This window comes from Aphelocoma coerulescens, unplaced genomic scaffold (genome assembly GCF_041296385.1).
Source record: "Aphelocoma coerulescens isolate FSJ_1873_10779 unplaced genomic scaffold, UR_Acoe_1.0 HiC_scaffold_60, whole genome shotgun sequence".
In the NCBI taxonomy this organism is placed as follows: Eukaryota; Metazoa; Chordata; class Aves; order Passeriformes; family Corvidae; genus Aphelocoma; species Aphelocoma coerulescens.
The window spans coordinates 1,034,163-1,056,470 of NW_027183949.1; the positions used below are offsets into that span (position 1 = coordinate 1,034,163).

At 55.9% G+C, this 22,308-nt stretch overlaps 1 protein-coding gene across 1 annotated transcript; it reads right to left on the minus strand.

Moving 5' to 3' along the window:
• Positions 1-15,802: 15,802 nt before the first annotated feature.
• On the minus strand, positions 15,803-18,303 carry LOC138101969 (serine/threonine-protein kinase pim-1-like). The gene is made up of 5 exons (XM_068999713.1): positions 17,752-18,303; positions 17,580-17,630; positions 16,988-17,354; positions 16,167-16,343; positions 15,803-15,909 (listed from the first exon to the last, which is right to left on the minus strand). The coding sequence occupies exons 1-5, from the start codon at positions 18,301-18,303 to the stop codon at positions 15,803-15,805; spliced, it is 1,254 nt and encodes a 417-aa protein (XP_068855814.1).
• Positions 18,304-22,308: the final 4,005 nt, after the last annotated feature.

The following is a 22,308-nucleotide window of genomic DNA, read 5'->3' on the forward strand; positions in this document are numbered from 1 at the left end:
TTTGCCTTCCTTTTCATGGGCCTCAAGGCGGGCTATGCACGGCCCGTACGGCACGTAGTTTCCAGGCGTTCAAAAGTGATTATGATAAGCAGCCATAATGACGAAGCACTTTTGAAGCCTTTCTGGTGCTGAGCAGTGATAATGACAAAGCATTTTTTGGAGCCTTTCTCCTATGATTAGGCTCTTGCACACTTCAGAACCAAGGGGCCATTGTGACACCGCAGGGCCTTGTATAACCAAGGGGTCATTGTAGCACGGCAGGGCCTCGTGGAATCAAGGGGATCGCAGTGACACTGTGGGGCTCCATGAGGCCACGGGGCCATTCTGACTGTGTGGAAGCAAGGATACCATTGTTACGCTACGGGGCATCACGGAACCAAGGAGGCCATTGTGAAGCAGCGGGGGAACCCGCTGAGACTATTATGACACTTCAAGGCCTTGTGACACCGAAGGGCCATTGTGGACCTGCAGGGCCTCGTGGAACCAATGAGACCATTGTGACATCACAGGGCCTCATGGGAGCCAGGGGCCATTGTGACACAGCCAGGCCTCATAGAACCAAGGGGCCCTTAGGACACTGCGTGGCACCATGGGGCCAAGGAGACCACTGTGACACTACAGGGCACCACGGAACTAAGAACTACGTAACAGTAAGAGGCCCAATGGAATCAAGGGGCCATTGTGACACCACAGGGCCTCATAGAACCAAGGAAACCATTGTGACACTGCAAGGTCTCATGGAAGCAAAGGGCCAGTGTGACACAGCCAGGCCTTGTGGAACCAAGGGGCCACTGTGATCCTGGGGAGCCCAATAGAACCAAGGAGCCATTGTGACACTGCAGGACCTTATGGAATCATGGAGACCACTGTGACACTCTGTGACCTCATGGAACCAGTGGGCCATAGTGTTATTTTGCAGCCCCATGGAAGCAAGGAAACCGTTTGGACACAGCAAGGCCTCATGGAAGCAAGGGGCCTTTGTGCCGCTGTAGAGCCAAGGAGACCACTGTGATATTGCTGGGCCTCAGGGGAACAAAACTGTGATGCTGCAGGGCCCCAAGGATCCAAAGAACATGGAACAGGACTGGTTGGCTTGGCCTCCTGGGGCCACCTGCCTGGTCCGGCTGACCTTGGCATGTTGAGGGTTGCTTCTCATCTGCCCCTGAAATGCTGGAGTTCCTTGCTTTCCTTTCTGTGGGAAAGAACTGTCCTTCTCCTCCAGGGACCCATGGCTGAAATTAGGATTCTACCTCCAAATTTGATTCTATCCGAGGATTGTTCCCATGTGAAACCTGCCAGGACAGACAGCTCAGGCTGGCCTTGGCCTCTTAGGGGCCACCTCTCATCTGCCTTCAAAACACGGGGGGGGCTGTGCTTTTCTTCCCATGGAAAAAAACATCTTTCAAGTCCAGCCATCCATGGCCAAAACTGGGAATCCACCTCTGAAATTCCATCTATCCAAGGAATAGCTCCCAGACAAAAGCTGCCAGGAATGTCCAGCTCCCCTTGCATTCCTGAGGGCCAGCTCTCATCTGCCTTTGAAACACTGGGGCTCCTCACTTTTCTGCCAATGGAAAAGAACTGTCCTTCTTGGCCAGACGTCCATGGACAAAACTGGGATTTGGCCTCCCAAATTCCCTCTATCCAAGGATCGCTCCAAGACAAAAGCTGCCAAGACAAACAGGTCTGGCTGGCCTTGGCCTCCTTGAGCCACCACTAATCAGCCTTTGAAACCCTGGGGCTCTGCCCTTTCCTTCCTGGGGAGAAGAGCTGTCATTCCGGTCCAGGCACCCACAGCTGAAATGGAACTCCACCTCCAAAACTCCCCATATGTCCAAGGGTTGCTTTCAGACAGAAGCTGCAAGGACAGACAGGTCTGGCTTGCCTTGGCCTCTGGTGGCTGCCTCTCATCTGCCTTCAAAACACTGGGGTTCTGTGGTTTCCTTCCTGTAGAAAAGAACCGACCTTCTTGTCCAGGTGCCCGTGGCCTCAAGCACATGATCACTACATAGGGACAAAGGGGCTCTGTGCTCAGTGGAGTGGAGCCTGAGGACAGTGGAGGAGAGTCCTGGGAGGGCTTGAAGGGTGGTTTCAGAGATGGTGGATCCTTTTGACATAGTAGAGAACAGCCGGCAAAAGAAAGAATTAATGCAAAGGGCAGGTGGGGAGGTCCAGACTGGACACAAGGAGAAAGGAATTTCTCTCCCAGGGCAGTGCTGTGGTGCCACGTGTCCCCCAGAAGGAGTCTGGAGCAGCCCAAGGCTTTGCGTGCCAAGGCAGAGCCAGGCAGGCCGCAGAGCCATCAGCAAAGGAAGGGGCCGGTGAGGTGGGGCAGCCGGGGGGATGAGGACAGCCTGCAGGGACAGAGACACAGGGCACGGACACTGTAGGACAGCCTGGGCCGGAGAGGGCAGAGGGATGTGCAGAAGCTGCAAGGCCCTGACAGAGGCAACTTCTGCAGCACTTTGGCCAGGGCTGCTGTCCCTGCCCCTGGGGCCAGTTGGGAGACAAGTGACCCTTGCAGCCCTGGGGCCTCATTGCCTCTTTTTTGCTGCTCAGCAGCATGGCAGGGGCCACCCCATGGTCCTGCCCTTGGCATTGCACATGCCCACATCCCAGTGCCCCGGGAAGAGTCCCGAGCAATGAGGGAGGGACAGGATCTGCCTTTCCAGCGGCTGGGGCACTGCCTGCAGCCAGCCCGGGCACGGCACAGAGGCACAGAGGGGTTCCATCAGTTAGGGCTGGGAAGATGCTGACAAGTGACCGGGGGAGAATCATTCCCAGCCCTTGACACAGGAAGCCTCTGGCTGCAGGACAAAGCAGCTGCAGTTCCTGAAATGATCTCCTCAAGCTGGAACATACCACTGACTGTGGATTCAGGAAGTACATTCTCTGAGTATCCCTGGTGTAGAACATGAGGACATGCTCAGGGCTTAGGCTCAGTCCAGTAATATTTCCAAGACAAGCCTTTCTATAAAGATGAAATTTCCTGAGAGTGTTTTCCGTTTCCTACTCTTGCGGAATGGGAGGGGGGGAAGTGATAAAGGAATTCTTCATTTTTAAGAGTCCCTAAGGCATGGGAAGTGAAACTTGAGTGCTCTGCAGGAGTTTCCTAAAGTGCTTTCAAGGCACTCCTCTGCCCACGGAGAGCACCGGCATCACCTTTGCTGGACCCGCCAGGCTTAGTCTGACCTGTCCTTTCTCCCACCTGCAAACAGAACCTGTCCCCAGCCAGTGCCCTGCACACAGGCAGGTTTCTGTAGGGCCAAGGAGAGTGCACAGAGATATGGGGTCTGTGAGTGCTGGCAGGAAGAGATCAGGCACAGGGAAACATCTCCAGGAGGAAGATCTTCAGCAAGCAGAGAGAAGATCAGGCAATGAGAGAAAACAAAAGGCAGAAATGTTGTGGCACGGAGAGCTTAGAGACCTCCACAGGATGCCCTCGAGTGCAGCCCCTCCCTCTGAACAAGCCCCCTCCCCTCCTCTCTCCCTCAGCCAAGCCTCTGCCCTCAGGGCCGGGGCTCCAAGGCGTGAAGCCCCTCCTGTGCAGGCAGAGCTGCAGCAGAGCTGTGGGGCAGCTCTGCGGTCCCGGGCCCAGTTCCCTCTGCAGAGCACAGGGCCGGGAGCATCTGCCTGGCACTGGGGGGCTCTGGGAGGGGGCACAGCTGGCTCAGCTGGCTCAGGGTGACGCTGTCCCCAGTGCCCGGCTGTGGGCAATGCAGCCAGGGAAGGAGCTCCATCTCCCTACATCCAATGCCATCATTAGGACACTTGGCTTTCTTCTTGAGGATTCCCCCTAAGCTCGGAGCTTCCCTCCAGGACGCAAACAGGTCGTGTAGCATCTTTGTGTTACCTGAAAGCCCCACAGTGAGACACAAAAGTTTGATGATGGACAAAGTGCTGTTGGGTTGGTGAAATGAGCCATGTGTGTATTTGGCTACCAATGTGGGGCTGAGACCTCGAGAAGGGGGTGGACATTTGATGGGCTGTGGTGGATCGATCTGCTCTCAGCAGTGTTGGGATGGTTTCTAAGGGAAATATGGGAGGGTGATTATCCTCTGTCTGACAAGGGTGAAAGCCCAGAGGATCTTGGAACAGGACAGAGTGACAGAGCACCTCCCCTCACTCTCCACTCACCGCCTTGCCTCACAGAACTCGCTCTATTCTCCCCGAGGGCAGCAGCAATGCTGAGTGTTTCTGACATCCAAAACCAGTCAGCCGGGGAGATGAAGAGGAGCTGTAAAAACCTCTAGAACACTTTAACAGCTTTTGCCATTCCTGTTCTTGGGCCCTGGGAGTGCCCTTGTGTTAGCTGGGGTTTCAAAGTGTTAACACCAGGACAGGTGGCTGTCCCCCTCCCACTTCTGCACAGCAAGGCTGAATTATAAAACCCCCCGGAGCAATTGCCCTGAAACTCATGTCGCACGCAGCCAGCACCAAGCAGGGCTGCGGCTGGAGCTGAAGGAAGATCTGCTAGAAAAACAGAAGGGTGTTGTCGGTGATGGAACACGGACTTCGCCGGCCGCATGCAAAGCCAAATTTCCTCGCACGAGTCACATCTTTATATACTGTTCCAAACCCACAGTTCAGCAGCTACAAACTTCAGCTTCTAAGGTTATATGTTTTACATCTCCAAGGGCTACAGATTACCATCTCCTCGCCCAATCTCCCGTTAACTATCCTGCTCTTTGTCTCGCCTCTTGCTCTTTGTCTCGCCTCCTGCCAGACGCGGCCCCGGCCCGCCCCGTCTCTCGTCTCTCGCAAGGCCCCAGGCCAGCCAAAGCCGTTCTCCGTGGCGACACTCTGAATCCCCATAAGGTGTCAGTGTGTGACAGGAGAAGCATTTGTGGGACATGGCTTTGATTTGGCTGAGAGCCGTTTCCCTTAAGCTGTCACTGACTTTTCTCCATGAACAGGTCCCCATGTCCACACACAGCCAATGTCCAACAGCAACTCCATCAGCCCCTTTCTCCTGCTGCCATTGGCAGACACGCGGCAGCTGCAGCTCCTGCACTTCTGCCTCTTCCTGGGCATCTCCCTGGCTGCCCTCCTGGGCAGCGGCCTCATCATCAGCGCCGGAGCCTGCGGCCAGCACCTGCACAGCCCCATGTTCTTCTTCCTGCTGACCCTTGCCCTCACCGACCTGGGCTCCATCTGCACCACTGTCCCCAAAGCCATGCACAATTCCATTTTGGGACACCACAACCACCTCCTACGCAGGAGGTGCTGCACAGCCCCTTTCTCTTTCTCTTTCTCCTTCTCTCTTTCTCCTTCTCTTTCTCTTTCTCCTTCTCTTTCTCTTTCTCTCTTTCTCTCTTCCTCTTCCTCTTCCTCTTCCTCTTCCTCTTCCTCTTCCTCTTCCTCTTCCTCTTCTCTCTTTCTCTCTTTCTCTCTTTCTCTCTTTCTCTCTTTCTCTCTTTCTCTCTCTCTTTTTCTCTCTTTCTCTTTCTCTCTCTCTTTGTCTTCCTCATTTCAGCGGAGTTTTCCCTCCTCGCCGCCGTCGAGTGCTACGACCGCTACGTGTCCCTCTGCAAACCCCTGCACTACGGGACCCTCCTGGGCAGCAGAGCTTGTGCTCACATGGCAGCAGCTGCCTGGGCCAGTGCCTTTCTCAATGCTCTGCTGCACACGGCCACTACATTTTCCCTGCCCCTGTGCCAGGGCAGTGCCCTGGGCCAGTTCTTGGGTGAAATCCCACAGTTCCTCAAGCTCTCCTGCTCACACTGCCACCTCAGGGAACTCGGGCTTGTTGTGTTTTCCATCTGTTTAACTTTTGGTTCATTTGTGTTCCTTCTTTTCTCCTATGTGCAGATCTTCAGGGCTGTGCTGAGGATCCCCTCTGAGCAGGGATGGCACAAAACCTTTTGCACGTGCCTCCCTCACCTGGCCATGGTCTCCCTGTTCCTCAGCACTGGCTTTGTTGCCTGCTTGAAGCCCCCCTCCAGGTCCTCCCCATCCGTGGACCTGGCACTGCCAGTTCTGTACTCGGTGCTGCCTCCAGCCCTGAAGTCCCTCATCTACAGCCTGAGGAACCAGGAGCTCAAGGATGCCCTGAGGAAAATGATGACTGGATGCTTTCCAGAAGCAAAAACCTGCCTGTTTTCAGCTCCATAGGCTAAAGTGTAATCATTAGAGGCCCAGCCTGCCTTCTCAGGTTGTTTTGGTGGTGGTGCTTTGGGGGCTTTTTTTCTTTTCCTATGTTAATGTTGTACCCAAAAGATTTTGTTATGCATCTTATTCCCTGTTTACAGGCTGAATGGGACTGTTGACAGGGACTGTGTCAATAAGGAGTCTGCTCTGTGTGTATTCACATGAAAGAAAGGACCCATCAGCAAGGTCTTTGTTCAAGATCCTTTGGTTGAGTCCATCCCTGAAGCTGGAGGGCAGGACCAGTTTTGCAGGCGTGGGGCAGGGAAGAGTCCCAGCAGAGCAGCACAGCCAGGGAGCAGCAGAGCTTGGTCTTTTCAGAGCTCCTCTCTTATTACTTCCACTCTCTCCTTTGGAGCTGCTGTGATGGTGTAAGGCCAACAGCTCTGTGCGGGTGGTGCGAGTCCTGCTGCGTGTCACAGGCAGGGACAGGCCATGGGCACTGCTGGGACACAGCTGGGCTCCGCCACAGCAGTTCCATCAGCAAAGGGCATCTCCTGAAGGCACTGCAGGAAGGCTTTGCTCTCCCTGCACAGTCACTGTCAGGAAGAGGCCCAAGGAAGAGACTCTAAAGAGGCTGCCTGTGTTCCTTGTTCTCCCAGGGCTCAGTGGGATGAGATCAGGGTCCCAGTGTGGCCTTCAAGAGACTCAGGTGTGGTTCAGGTTTTGCTTGGTGGTGGCCAGTGCCCACCAGATGGTGAATGGTCTGTGATGAACCTTCCTGGGGCTCTGCAGCTTGTGCCAGGCCTGATGGCAGGGGAATGTTCTTCTGGAGGGACTTGGGAGCTGCCAGGAGAACGCAGGGGACCTGCAGGGACAGTGTGTGCCAGGGATCAGCCGTGAGTGGAGCTCCCTGGGCACAGGCCTGTCCAGGGTGGGCTCACCCAGAGATAAAGGACTGAATGTTTCCTGTGAGCCATGAGAGCTCTGCAGCCCCAGGGGACACAGCAGGTACAGGGAAAGGAGTCTGGGCAGTGACTCGTCTGACCCTCTGGGAACTTGCAGAGGAGGATCCAGGGCAGCCCCAGCCCATGCGCCAGCCCTGGAACAAGGCAGGCACCTCGGAGCACCCTCCATGGCCACAGCAGAGCCTGTGTGGGAGGGGGTCCGTGCAGGGAGCACCATCAGCTGCAGAGCTCTGTCTCCCAGCTTGAGCAGCACAGCCCAGCAGAGGCAGCCCATGGCCCCGGGCAGCACAGCCCCCATGCTCTGCAGAGCAGCACCCCCAGCTCGGGGGCTGTGGGCAGCAGGGCAGAGGCTACAGCAAGGGCTGCTCAGGCCAGCACAGACGTGTTCCCCTGGGAAAGGCTCTGTGGGGAGCTGGGATGGGCCAGGAGAAGAGCAGGAGCTCGTGTGTGTGCAGAGGAGCCCTGGCAAGAGGAGCCCTGTCCCTGGGATAGCAGCAGGAGCAGCCTGAGGAGCCCCAGAGCCAACTCTCTGCTGCTGTGCTGGGCAGCGGGGCCCTGGGGCTGCAGGACCTGCCCGAGCTGAGGATCTCCTGAGCATTCCAGACACGGAGTCACTGTCCCGCACCTCCAGTGCCTCCAGTTCCTGCTGCAGGGCCAGACAGGACTGGGCTTCTTTGCAGGGCTGGGGCCGGGGCAGGGAGAGGAAAACAATGGACCCTTGATTATAAGACTCCCCTCAGTGTCACAATGCTCTCCATGGTTCCACGAGGCCTTGCAGTGCCACGCTGGCCCCTTGGTTCCTTTGGGCCCCACGCTGTCACTGGGGTGCCCTTGGTTACACGAGGCCCCACGGTGTCGCAAGGCACCTTTGGTTCTCCGAGGGCCCTCAGCGTCTGTTTTGCCAGTGGGCAGGGTCAGCCCCAAAGACACAGACACCAAGTTCAGGAATAGTGTAAGTTATTAGAATGCAAAACTGCAAAGAATCACAAAAGGAGAAGCCCAGCAAAGCACCCAATCATCACTACCAAAGATTGCGTACAGTAATCAAGAAAGAGACAGCACCAGTTACCCTCAGGCCTTGCCATCATCCACATCCTCACATCAGCTGGGGGAAGCTGTCACAGCCAAGGACTGGAGAGCCATTCCCGCACCCTGGGAGTTCCTGCAGGTGCATCCACCTTTGCGGGCAACGAGGCTTCAACCTCGCTGTGAGAGGGCCCAGCTTTGACAGCGTTGAACAAACAAGCCGACATCACTACTAGTGTGGGAACATCTGGTTTCATTCTCCTCTTTGGTTTCTCCCAAAGCCTGGCCAGGGCTCAAGGAGGAACCGAGGGAGTTTGATCCTAAAGCCCCAAACAAGGCCAGATGGGGCCTCGTCCAGTTTCTAAATACAGAAAGGTCAATCCGTGTTTCACCAATGAACATAGAGCATATTGCTACTAATGCTTTGTTAATGAGCAGATACAAATAGAACATTTGGTTGGAAGGTTCATCTAGATGTCAACTTTGGCTCAGAGCCTGTTGTTCAGGCCTCAGTCAGGGCCTGTTGTTCAGGCCTCACTACTTCAATCAGTCCTTTGACCTAGAGACGAACTGCAACCTTCATAACAATTCTTTTCATCCTACAATCTTAGATTTAAGTATTAGAAATTCTTTGTTGACAAGCCAAAATATCATACGGGAAGTGCTTTAAGGGTATCTTTTCACAATCTTCATAGGAACGCTTAACCCAGCCATGATTAAAGAGCTGTCCGTGAGTTTGATTCCATTTCCCTTTATACTGGCTGCAATTGAACAGTTTACAGTGTGGGTGCATACAACCTATTCCAGGAGACAACATCCATCCACAGACACTTTTTCCTACACATATTCCTCTTTATCCGATTTAGGCAAGAAATGCCTTTTCTATGAAAAGGCAGCGGTCGGGGATCGCCACCCTCGGTCTAGAGCTCTGTTTTTATCGTGAACTGTGCTCAAGTTTCTAACCCACCATTTGGGTTGGGCCAGATGGGCCAGCCAAGGCCAGTCATCGAATCCTTCTGGACTTCCACGCACCCAGCAATTACTGAGGTTAAATGAGTTCCCTATCTCTGCTCCTGCTGTTAGAAATCTATTTTCCCAACCAGTGCTCCGATTACAAGGAAAACATTAAATCAACAAGATCAACAATAGTTTCACTGCTAAGTGGTCCCTTTCTGTCTGCAGAAGTCACTCACTCAGTGGCACATCAGTCTTCACATCGAGTGCCGTGGATCAGAGCACTTTCCAAAGGGACCATTGGGGCAAACAGGGAGATTTGGTCTGGCAGGCTCTGCAAAACAATATCCTGTAACATCTCTTTGTTCTCTCACAGAACACTTGGCTGCAGGGACATGTGCCCATCTTTCTCACCCAGGTTTCAGGATTCAAACAGTGTTGTCTTTGTTTACAGCTCTTACTTCAGCTGGCTCGGGCAGGCCATTTGGCCTCTGGACCCACACTCTGGCTCCATGATTAGGACTGGTGGATCCAAACCCTTTATCTCCATGAACAGTAGTGATGTGAAGTGGATGTCCTTTTTTCACGGTTGTTTTAAAAACTGGCAATATCAATAACTGTGCTACCCTGCCGTGGGGTTGAATAATCCAGTGTTGTTCACTATTGTTTAACAGAACTACTTTAATTTCTCCTTGATAATCTGCACCAACCACTCCTCCCACCATATGAACACTTGTCAAGGCCAAGCTTGAGTGGGCAGTTATCAAACCAAAGTGTCCCGGAGGAACCTGAATTCCTCTGCCGGTACTGATAACTCTCATTTGCTTCTGATTTTTCCTAATTAATTCTAATGCGTAAAGGTCCAGCCCTGCAGCCTCTGCGATGGCCCTGTCAGGGACCATCACCCCCGGAACAATTTCCCAGGAAGTCAAAGTGTCACTGTCCGTGGTTCTATTTGCAAATTGGGTGCAGCCATGCGCATCCAGGGGGTTTCCATTTCCCCAGTGGGCCCATTGTTAAGGATATGGAGCACATCTGGGAGGTGGGTTTTTCATTGCGACACATTCCCATCTCCTATATTTTTCAACTGCTCTTTTAACAACCCCTTCATCTGTTCAATCAGTTCTGCAGCTTGTGGATAGTCTGGGATATGAAAAACCCAGCAGTCTTACTCACTTTATTTTTCGCAGTAACAGACAAAGCATTCCACGTCCTAGCGTCAGCAAACCCTATAAAAACAGCCACTTTCATCCCTTCCTCCTTCATCTGTTGTATACAATCTCCCACAGTTTCCCAGCGATGCTGGGGTCCTGGCCAGTCCTTTTCTGTAGTGTATTTAGTCTTATATCCCTGAGCAGCCAAAGCTAACAAATGGGTATTTGGAGCATTATTTCACAATGTCATTATATACATGTGAAAACATAAACATCGATTTTTATTATATTTTATTATGAACATGTAGATCATTATTTTTTGTTATTATTCTCGTTGTTATTATTATTATTTCCTTTGCTCAAACAAATCCAAGCTCAAGATTAAAAACTTCTTCTGTCGCTCCATGTGGGAGCGTTTCAACAACAATCGTTCCTTCTGTTGGTGCTGTTTCCGAGATGCTGTTAACAAAATTCACCCTCATCTTCCCAAACCCACAAGTTCTTTTCCTTTTTCCATATGCAATTTTGGGATGCATTTTAATACATCCAGTGCTTCAGCTTCTTTCAATTGACGTCCTCATTGCTCGCACAGAGCTCCGACCTCAGCCCACGCCACAGCCAGCAAACCCTAGGGAAGGTCTTCCCATGCGGGAATTTTGGATGGGACCGATTCCTTACACTTACATTTAAAAAGCAGCATTTTGTTGAGATCCGGCCAGACTATATCAAATTTGTTTTACCAGTGGGCAGGGTCAGGACCAAAGACATAGACACCAACTCAAGGAATCAGCGTCATTTACTGTAGTTCAAAGCAGCAAAGAATCACAAAAGGAGAAGCTCAGCAATGCACCCAATCATCCCTACCAAAGATTGCCCGTAGTGATTAAGAAAGAGACAGCAGCAGTTACCCTCAGACTTTACCATCACCCAGAGCCACCCATCAGCTGGGGGAAGCTGTCACAGCCAAGGACTGGAGAGCCATTCCCGGACACTGGGAGTTCCTGCAGGTGCCTCCACTCACAGGTGAGGCTTCCAACCTCCCTGTGAGAGGGCCCACCTTTGATAGTGTTGAACTAACAAACCGACAGCACTTCTAGCGTGGGAACATCTGGTTTCATTCTCCCGTTTGTTTCTCCCAAAGCCTGGCCAGGGCTCAAGGAGGAAGCAAGGGAGTTGACTTGGACCATACAGCCCCAAACAAGGCCAGATGTCAGATTTCATGGCCCTGTCCAGCTTCCAAATACAGAAAGGTCAATCCATGTTTCACTAATGGGTGGATACATCTATCAGAGCGCTCATGACCGTGCGCATTTCATGAATGAGCAAGTTCAAAGATAACCTTTGCTTGGAAGCTTCTGATGGTGCCCCAAGCCCCAGGACTGGAGGGACCCCTTGGCTGCGGGGCTGGGAGGGAGGGAGCTGGCCCTTGTTCTCACTCTGCCTCACGCAAAGCTGGGCCGCTCACAAGTGGGGCAGCACAGCAAACAGGCAGCCTGCCAGTCTCTTCCATCCTCGTCTCTTGAGATTTTTCACCTTTCAGCTTAGGGTCTACAAAGGCAACTGCTTTTGGTCCCGCTGTGTATCCCCACGTACAGCAATGCTGCTGAATCCGTCTGTAGCACAGCAGCAGGGGAAAGGCCTCAGCCCTTCAGGGTCAGGAGCTGCCGGGCTCTGCCTGAGCAGCTCAGCCAGCAGGAAGGGAGCTGCTCCACACGGCAACAAGGAGCAAAGCACTGCAGCACCTCCTGCTTGGGCAGAGCCCAAATTCGGTGCGGGAATAAGAGAGTTCTTCTTGTGCCCTGGTGCATCAGCACTGCAGGTGCTGTGCCCGCAAGGACATGGTTCGAGATCTGCAAAAGAATTCTGCAACTCTTGACTGGGTCAGGATGTCACCAGTGCTAAACTCCACTTTAGTCCAAAGCAACCCGTTTACACCTCTGCTGGTGTCTGCTAGATTTTTTCTTCAGGGTATCCAGACAAAAGTAAACAGAGGAGGAGCCTACATTTTCATTGTTGAGCAGAAATGTATCTCATTTTGCTGTACAATCCTTTTTTAAGACGTGTTATCTCTTAAAAAAAAAAAAATTAGAAAAAAGAAAAACCAGAAAAAATATGAAAGAGAAAAAACCAAATGTGTAGTGAAAAATCTTCTGTAACTTTGGATTAAGAGGTAACTGATCTTTTTAAAAAGAGAACAAAGTTATTTACTTTGCAAATGTGCTGATGGCATGGATCCATCTCACTGACCTCAGCATCCTTTTTTAAAGATTTTGCGTTTTGCTGTCAATATTAAGTTATTTTAAATTGTGGTTGAAGCAATAGGAAATTGAAATATGGATTGTGCATGACCGTGTCTTGAGTGTAAAAATATTGCGGTTTGAAACTTGGACCTAAAGTATTGCAAATAAAAGTTATAAATACCAATGGATTGTGTGACAGCAGCTTTTCCTCTAGGATGTGCAGCATCAGAAAGACTTCATCAGTGTGGCTGTGGGTGCTTTTAGCTTTGTCCTGTGCCACTCTATGATGACATGAAACAGGACTTCACCTGCCACCAGCCCAGGCCACCCTTTGCCACCCCAGCTCCTTGGAGCTTGGACAAGCAGACACAAAGTCTTTCTGCTGCTTCCCCCTTTTGCACAAATGCACAGAGAGCTGGGATTTTTCCAGGTCTCGTGTCTCCACGATGAATACGGTGAGTTACACAGATGCTTGTCAGCTCCACTTCCTGCCTAGAAATCTTGAAACTGCTTCTAAATGCTGCTCACTTCAGCTCTTGGACACCTACTCCCACAGGGCCGGGAAAAAAATGCCCCTGACGCCAGCTTACAAGGTGAGTTACCCCAAAGAGGGCTATGTGGGAAATCTCTATCCCTGCCTATCCTTTTAAGAGATCTGTGCCTTGTATCTAAAGGAAGGAATGTGCAAGCAACGTGACTGACACTTTCGCTCTCCGTGTTCGTTCCGCAGCCACGGGTACAAAGACATTATGGGAACCCTTGTGCAGCCAGAGCCTTCCGTCCCTGCAGAAGGGAGCGCGGCGGGTGGGGGCGGTTGGCGGGCAGCGAGCCCCGGACAGCGGGCGAGATCCGGCTCCACACCTGCCAGGCCCTGCTAAGGCTCCATGCCGGCTCCTCTGCAACAGCAAAGACCTTCAGCCATGTCACTGCCCAGAGGGGCAGTGCTGGCCCGGCCGCACAGCTCCTTTTCCCCACAAGTTGCAGGAGGTGAGAACGCAACACTTGCAAACACCGACTGCGAGCCACAGCGCCGGCTGCGCACCATGAACCTCAGCTCTGGGACCACTGTCTGCCCCAAGCTCCGGGGGATGCAGTGGGAGCCGGGCTGGGCTCTGCCCTGGGGCCATCCTCCAGGGACAGCTGCAAACAGGGAGCATTTAGTTGCCACCAAGAGCCCAGCCACGCGTGGAGGGGAGCCGGTGCAGGTGCGGCCTGCACTGTTGCCTGCTGTGCTCTGGGGCTGCTGCTCCCCGCAGAGGGAACTGCACTGGCGTGCCAGAGGAGACAAAGAAGCTTCCGCTTAAGCCAAACTGAGCTGGGTGGCTGGGCTGGCAGGAGTGGGGAGGGTCAAGGGCATTCACAGAGCTCATCCTGCTGGAAGGACGAGGAAAAGGGGCAGTGGGAAGCTAACAGTGAGGAGAGCTGAGGCCTGGAGGGCAGCTCTTGAATGACACTCAGGTCTCACCGGACCTCTGAGACATTGCTGTTCTTCTGCCAGTGACAGGATGAGTCCCTAAACCTGGGGCTCGCTCCTCCTCGTGGTCAAAGGCATCAAGGAAGGCTACAGTGCGACAGAGACTGCCCTGAGCTGGCAACTCACTGGGGGAAAAGAGGGAGCACTTGTGAAGTAAAAGGCAGGCGGGGCAGAGAACTGTTCAGAGAAGGGCTGAGCTAAAGCTTGAGCAAGCTGAGAAATGCCATTTGGGGTCATCCCAGATTGATTTCATTTCACAAGTTATTGAACAAGTTTATTTTGGGGGAGGGGGGGGTGTCATGTTTTCCCCTGGAGGCGTGCACTCTGCAGGCTTGAGCTGCGTTGCCGAAATGCTCGAGCACGTCTCTGCTGCGGCTCACACCGGTTCTTCTTTGGCTTCTTCCGGCCCGGTGCTGAGCCGCAGCAGAGCCCTGGCGGAGCCCAGAGCAGCCTCAGCATCCACAGAGCCCGGCTGCAAGGAGAGAAAGCAGAAACCGCCCGTCACTTGAAGGCTGCTGTCCCCCTTGTCCCAGCCGCCCGCGGTGCCCAGGCCGTGCTGGCTGTGCTCAGAGCGGTGCCCGAAGCCGCCCGTCACTGCTGCCTTTGGCAGGAGAGCAGGATGGCAGGACACGTGCCACCGCCCGCAGCCAGCCATGGCAGATCCACCTCCTCAGCAGCTGCCCATTGGGATGCTCCTGTGCTCGCTGCCATCTCCCAAAAGCCCTTATCCCAGCCGTGCCAAGAAGACGGGGACCCACCGCACGCCACCCGCCGCCGGAAGAAAAGCTGCTCCCAAGCGATGTCCTCGGCCTTCTCCAAGGCCCCGTCCCATCCACGCTGCAGCTGGTCCCAAGCACTTCCCGATCCAGACTGGACACCACCTACAACACCTCCTTTAAGGGAAACAAACAACAAATTAATGAAAAGGGATTACAGACAAAAAGGAGAAACAAGAAAAAAGGTAAAAAGTCTTCTCTCTGTTGGGGGCCTGAGGAAGGCCCAACCTTCCCTACATGCTGGGGAAAAACCCACCCTCGGGCGAGGGAAGCCCACGCTTTCTCCCCTCCCCCCCGCACTGACCCCCAACAGGCACAGCGAGCCCAAAGCAAACAAGCCGAGTGGAGCAGCCCAAGCCCTTCCTTTCCTGCAAAACAAAGCAGCCCGTGCACAGCTCCTGGAGTGCCACCTCTGCTCCTGCCATGGGGGCTTGTTTGTGTCGGGCTGGCTGCCCCAGCCCCAGCCCCAGGAACAGTGGGCGGTGGGGGCTGTTGGCAGGGCCAGGGGCCGACTCCCATTTCCTAAGCACCCCAGCCCATCCCGCCCGCCCTGCCGAAAAGCAGCTTGGCAGCCGGCTGAAGAATTAGTTGCATCCGCCCCAGCAAAGGGGGGAACCTTTGCTTCCCGGCCAGGCCGTGCAATGCCCAAATCTGGGAGCATCCCCCTGGCTGTGGACTCATCTGTAAATTCGCTGTGGAGCCTGGCTTTGAAGAAGGTGCCAGAATCGAAGCCCATCATCTTCAGCTTGCCGGTGGCCAGGTCGAGGAAGAGCTTGCCATCCTTGACGTCGTCCTCCATGTCTCCAGCAGCAGCAGGAGTACAGCTTCTCCAGGGGCTCCTTCTTCCCTGCGGCTGAGAGCAGGCTGTCAGTGCCCCGCCCAGGGCCCCGGCTGTCAGTGAAGCAGGACAAGCAAAAGCAGCTTGCACGGCGGCCACCAGTGCTGGGAAGAGCAGCTCAGCGCCAGCACAAGGGCTGCGGGTCCCCATCTGACGACCCCTGCGCAGCAATACAGGCAGGGCAAAAAAGCCTGCGTTTCTTGGCTTCTTCTGGCCAAGGCACGTGTGGAGCTGTAACTTACCGGCTCCCTGGATCAAAGTGTGCCTGTGGCTCTCTCCCTTCTTCTATGGATGATGAATATCCTGCAGCCAAGGATCACACGACAGGTCTTCTAATGAGGGCCTGTCCAAGGAGTGCAGGGACAGACACCATCTGATCAGTTCCTTGCAGTCTGTGGGGAGAAACCAGAAAGCGCCGGTCAGTTGCAGAAGGCTCCTGTCCGCTTTGCCCCACTATTGCCATGCCCAGGCCATGCCATGGGGGCTCCGAGCTGTGCCTGAACTTTCCCATCCATTCTTTGTTTTGGAGGAGAGCAGGAGAGCGAGGCATGTGCCACCTCCTCGGCAGCTGCCAGAGCGGGATGCTCATGAGCCCGCTGCTGTCTCCCAGTACTGCTATTCCCCCCGTGCCGCAGGGATGAGCATGCACCTTGAGAGAGCCGTTCTGGGAGCGACAGCTGGCCCCAGCTGATGTTCCGGCCCTTCGGGAACGGGTGCCGCCCGCAGACCATCTGGTGCAGCACGATGCCCAGGGACCAGACGGTAGCTGCCTCGCCGTAGTACCAGCCAAAATGGGTCCATTCCGGGGGGCTGTACGCTGGTGTTCCTACGGAATAGAGAGGCACTTCATTAGCGGGATGCTGCCTGCTCCCGGAGCCTCGCCCCAGCATCCCTGGGCACGCAGGGGCCGCACCGGTGGCACGCGGCATGACCCGCTGCCCTCTCGCCAGCGCCTGTGACTTGTGGACAAACTGGGGGTTGTAAAAGAAGCCACCGGTGTCACAAGAGGGCAGCGGAAGCCCTGGCAAGGCTCAAGCATTCCATGCAAAGGGAAAACCCGCTCAGTGCCGGGGGTGGGAAAACCATGCCTTCACCCTCCCTGCCTGCATTGCCCCAAAAAAACATTCTGAAGCCAAGGCAAACAAGGCGAGCTGAGCAGTCCAAGCCGGTTCTTGCCTGCACACCAAACCGGCGGGTGCACAGCTTCTGCCCCCCCCCCCTCTGCTACCCCCACCCATGGGTGTGTTTTTGTCACACTGGCTGCCCCAGCCCCAGCGCCAGTCCTGGGCAGAGTGGCTGGCGAAGGCTGCCAGCAGGGCTGGAAGATGGCCCCCCGGCCACCCGCACTCAAAAGCAACTGGGCTGAAAACTCGGTCCCATGACTGGCATCAAAAGGGAGAATCCCCGCTGCCACAGCCAGGTTGGGCCGCGAGATGCCGGCACCGGGAGCCTACCCCGGCGAGGACTCACCTGCAAAGCTGGTGTAGGCTGTGTCTTGCAGGTAGGTGCCGCAGCCAAAGTCAATCAATTTGGCCTGGCCCGTGGCCAGGTCAACCAGGATGTTCTCTGGTTTCAGGTCCCTGTGAAGGACCCCGCAGCTGGTGCAGTGCCGCACGGCCTCCAGGACCTGGCGGAACAGCTCCCGTGCCACCTCCTCGGACAGGAAGCCCCGCGCTCGAATGAAATGGAGCAGGTCCTGAGACTGCTCCGGCCGCTCCATCACCAGCACCACGTTGCTGGGGAGCTCGAGCCACTCGAGGAGCTGCACCACACCAGGGAAGCCGGTGGACACCTTGTCCAGCAGCACGACCTCGAGTGGTGCGCTGGTGCCGTTGGGCTGCGGGAGGAGCACGATGCCGTCAGTGGGGCTGATGCCGTGCCAGGGCTCGGGAAGCCCTCGCCCAGCCCGGGATGCTCTGCGCCCTCCGCTGCCCCCACGCCCGCTCTCCCCCGAGGCGTCCTGGCGCCTTCCACCCTCCCGGGCCTCGGCTCATCCCCGCCCGTCACGCCCCGCCTTCTCCCGCTGCCCACCACCCCCACCCCATCCCCCCCGCTCACTCACCAGCTCGCCCCAATGACGGATGCGGGTCCGTGGCACCCATTTGATGGCCACCTGCAAGCCAAGGGGAGCAGCGGGCTGAGCTCGCCGCCCGCCCTGCCGAGCCCCATCCTCCTTCTCCTGCGCCCTCCTCCGCCCCCCGCCTCCTGCGCCCGCCGCCGGCCCCGCCACTCACCGGGGCGCCGTCCGAGAGCCGCGTGGCCGCGAAGACGCTGCCGAAGCCGCCGCGCCCCAGCAGCGAACCCTCCAGGTAGCGCTCCCTCAGGCCCTGCAGCGCATTCCCTGCCGGCGAGACGCGGCTGTCAGCGCTCGGCCCGGGGCCAGAAACGGCCGCCGGGCGCTCCTCAACCGCCCCGGGCCGGGTATCCCCAGATGTTGCCTCTTTCGAAGGGGACACCGGCGGCTCGGGGGCGGGGGCCGCGCTGCCGAGCGGAAGAGCTCGGACCGGGGAAGACGCCGCGGACGCGGCGGGAGCGGCCGCGCCGTCTGTCTCCTCGGCGGGTCCCGGGAGGAGCCGGGGCCGGGGCCGGGGCCGGGGCCGGGCCAGCCGGAGCCAGAGGCTAACAGTGCTGCCCAAGAGGCAGGCACTGATGCCCGCCCAGCGGCGCCACCGCCAGTAGGGCAAGAGCCGGGCGGAGGCGAGACCGCGGCGGGACGCCCGGGGGCGGGGAGGGCGCAGCCCCGCCCGGGGCCGGGGGCGGGCCGGGCGCATGGCCCGGCCTGGCATGGGGAGAGGGAGGCCGCGGAAGGGGCGGAGGGGGTGGAGCACTGAAGGGAGAGCGGGACAGGGGATGCGGGACACTGGGAGAAGGAGAGGAGGAACAGGAGAAGGAACGCAGAGGGTCTGGAGAACCGCTGCTCTTGTATTGCTCTTCTGCTGCTGCCGCTGCTGCCGCTGCTGCTGCTGCCGCTGCTGCCGCCGAAGCGCTGGGAGCGTTGGTCCGCGTGTCCGTGTGTCTGTTGCCCGGGTGTCCGTTTTTGCCCCGCGCGCCCCGCGGCCGAGCCCCGCGCGCCCCGGGCCAGCACGGGCCGCTCCGGGGCCGAAGCGGAGTCCCGGAGCATCTCTTCCTCCCGCAGCCGCGCCAAACGCACCGTCTTGTTTAGCTTCTTCTTCACCAGATTGTAACTCTTCCTTGCGGCAGTCTTGCAACTTGCCCCTGCTGCTGCTGGCTCGCCCCGCGCCGCGGTCTCTTGCTCGCGAGCAACCAAAGCGCTGTCCGCGCTTTTCGCCTGGAGCAGAGCAAAGTGCTGAATGAGGAGCCTGCCAGCGCCAGGCAGAGGCAGCCCCGTGGGAGGGCAGAGCAGGACGTGAGGAGGGAGACGTGCAGCCCCTGCGCGGTGCAGCGCTGCTCCCCGGCCGCTCGGCGTGGGCAGTGCGAGCGGCGGGGCCGTGCCCGGCGCGGTGCCCTCGTCGGCAGGGCTGTTGCTGTTTTCTTGTCCGGTTTCAGGTGAAAATCGGAGACTGCCGATAGGAGGCTTCAAATAAAAGAATGGAAACACTCTTTTTGCTGAGTTCTGATGCCGGTCCAATAGAGCAGCTAAGCTCTCAGCTGTTTGCCTCCTCCCTGCCAATCCAGCACTTTCAGCCTGGAACAAAGGCCCTCTCTGCAAAGAAACTGTTGGCTGGTTTCCCTCTCCTGCTGTTCATTGACACAGGTAGAAAAGCAGACTAGTTTGGATGCTGAGTCTGTCCAAACGGACAGTGAGCTTTGCCATGTGAAGCCAAGACACGGAGTCTTGAGCCCTGCGACAGTGTCATGGGAATCACCTTTGTTGCTGCTGCTGTCTATTGTCACTGCTGAGGGTGCAGTCCCATGGGAGCACATGCCCTGTCTCTAGAAGCCAGAGCCGAGCAAGGCACTGGGCTCTAAAATCTTCCCTTGGCAGGCTTCTGGGGTCTCCAGCATTGCTTTCAAAGCCAAACAGGGAGAAGGCAAGCTGTGTGTAGCTCTTGGTATTGTAGAGTGTCTCAAACTTGCTAAGTCCTAGGTGTTTGAGGTAAGATCAGTTTGGAAGGACTGTGAGGTAGAACTAGTGCAAGACAGAAAAGGGGAGCATAGAAGGGAAGCAATTAATAGTATACGGGAACATCTTGGGTTGTTTCTTTCCGTTTGCATGTCCCTTCTGGGAAGCTGTTTTGCTTTTGCAAGAATCTTGTCCACAGTGATGTTTGCTCTTTTCAAGACCCTTTCCTGGAGACCGAGCTGGAGCTCCTGTCACAAGATGTGCCATCACATGCAGCTTCTCTTGGCTTGCCACACTGTGCGTGCAGCAGGACTCTTGCAGCAAAGCAGGACCAAGGTTTTGAGAGCTTGACAACTTGTCCTTTCTCCTCCTGGTGGACTAGCGAGTTGTGCCGTGGGTAAGGTTTTCGTCATTACTGTTGTAGGCTAAGGAAACAGGAGGAGGGGGTAGCAGCAACTGTTAGGCTGGCTGAATAGAGAGAAAGAATCTCCGGAGCCTGCAGCCAGAAGTGGAGAGCTGGGGGCTAATCCTTCCAAGCTCTCAGTGGACATCTTGCAAGTGAGCTGGACTGTGAAAATGGTCTGACAGAGGCAGTTGGTTTCTGAGTTCAGCGTAGATACTTGCACATCTGGTGCGTCGGTGCTCAAATCGAGAGTGCAATCGGTTCACAGGAAGCAGCAGAAGAAGCTGGAGCTCGCCGAGCAGGCGACTGAAAGAATCAGCAAAGGAGAAATGCGGGAAATGACTTGGTGTACCTTGCCTGGAAGAAGGGTAGTTTTTTTTGAATAATTCCTAATCCGTTCCCTTGGCTTTTGACTTTCCTAACAAGGCCATTTGCATCTCCGATTCAGCACGAGTGAGAGGCCCGGGCTTACGGAAGTGCGCCAAAGATTCCTCCGCAGTGACGCTCAGGTGGAAAGAGGAGCGGGGCGCCTGAGCAGCCTCCGGGGAAGCATCCCGCGAGGTGCAATTTGCGCCGTGCTGGGAGAGGAGCAGGGGGAGAAGGATGGGCCTTGCGTAGCAGCAGCAGCAGCAGCAGCAGCAGCAAGTTTGGGCCGCAGGACATTGGGCCTGCGCCGCTGCCCCACAATGGGCGGGCGTGTTCCCGGGGCTGCGGCCCTGGCACCGCGTCTGCTGAGCTGCCGACGCTGCGGGAGCTCCCCGGGCTGGGCTCGGGTTCCCGCTGGGACTGGGCAGCAGGCTGTGCTCTCACTGTGGTCAGCAGCAGCGGGACGTACCTCTGGACATCCACGTCTCCTGCTGCTGGGAAGAAGCAATGAAGCGAGTGCAGAAGTTCTGCTTCCTCTTTCTCCCGGTGGATTTTTTTGTTTCATTCCACACTCCAGAGGCAATTTCTGTGCTGGCCTCTGGCAGCTGATTCTATTTCAAGAGCACCAGCAACAGGGCTGTGTTTGAGCGCTGTGAATGTGGCCTGTATGGCTTTCATTCTCCTCGACTTTTTGCTTATAGACCTGTGAACATTTCAAGATCTGCTAATCAGGATGCCTGCAACAAAGCATCTGAATTCCCCATCAGAAAAGCACTGTGGCTAGCACCGATCAAAAGAGGCAATTGCAGTTTTTCAGATAAAATTCAAGTGGCAACCAGAAGAGGGGGAAGAGCAGCCATGATCTGTAATTCCCAAGGCAAATGCAAGAAAAGCCTCCTGCTGTCACCTGAGGATGAGTGAAACAGTGCTGGGAACAGTGCTGGAACCGGATCCTTTCTTTCTCTGAAGGTTGCATCAGGGCAGCACAGCCGGGCTCTGAGGAATCAGGTCTGTTTGTGGCTGATTGTGTCTCTAGTCCAGAAATTCACCGGGAAAAACCTCTTGGGAAGCCGAGGCACAAGCAGGTGGGAAGGGGCTGGCGCTGCTGCTGCTCTTGGCCAGGAGCCCCGGCTGTGCCGGTACAGGGCCCACTGCGCGGTGGCTCCTGCTGCTGCCAGAGCTGGGCGGGTCTCAGGGACCGGGAATGGACACGGGGGACAGCAAAGGCTGTGGGGGGCTGCAGCGATGTTCACACATGGGCCAGCGCCAGCACAGAGCTTCAGCCCCGCAATTATCCCAGAGGGAAATGCTGGGGAAAGGCTCCATTTCAGCTTTCCTTTACTCATCACTGTGAAGTGACCAAAATAAAAGGAGAACAAGCAGAGCCCGATCTCTTCTCCTTCGGAAGGAGTCCCATGCCTTGGGCTGTGAGAGGCCATGAGGGGCTGTGAAGGGCTGTGAGGCGCCATGAGGGCTTGTTAGGGGCTGTGAAGGGTCATGAGGAGTCGTGAGGGGCCGTGAGGGGCCATGAGGGGCCATGAGGTGCTGTGAGGGGCCATGAGAGATTGTTAGGGGCTGTGAAGGGTCATGAGGGGCCATGAACTGTGAGGGACTGTGAGCTGCCATGAGGGGCCCTGGGGAGCTGTGAGGGGCACCGAGGGGTCATGAGGGGCTGTGAGGGGCCTTGAGGGGCCATAAGGGTCTCTTAGAGGCTGTTGGAGGCCAGGCGCCTCATGGAACCAAGGGTCAGTTATGACACTGTGCAAGCAAGGAGATCATGGTTGACAGTACAGAACTTCATGGAACCACAGGCCCATTGTTACACAGCAGGGCCGCAGAAGCAAGGAGATCATTGTGACACTACACAACCTCATGGAATCAAGGCGTCCATGTTACGCTACTGAACCTCATGGAGCCAAGGGTCCATTGTGACACTGCGGACCCAAGGAGACTGTTGCTGACAGAACGAAAGTTCATGGAACCAAAAGTCCATTGTGA

Bases quoted from the DNA above. Each gene is read 5' to 3' on its own strand.
- LOC138101969 (XM_068999713.1), bottom strand. From the start codon at position 18,303: ATGCCAGGCCGGGCCATGCGCCCGGCCCGCCCCCGGCCCCGGGCGGGG. The intron at 17,355-17,579 runs GTGAGTGAGCGG...CTCCTCCCGCAG, and splicing joins TCCGTCATTGGGGCGAGCTG to CCCAACGGCACCAGCGCACC. The intron at 15,910-16,166 runs GTGCATGCTCAT...TTCTCCCCACAG, and splicing joins CCCAGAACGGCTCTCTCAAG to ACTGCAAGGAACTGATCAGA.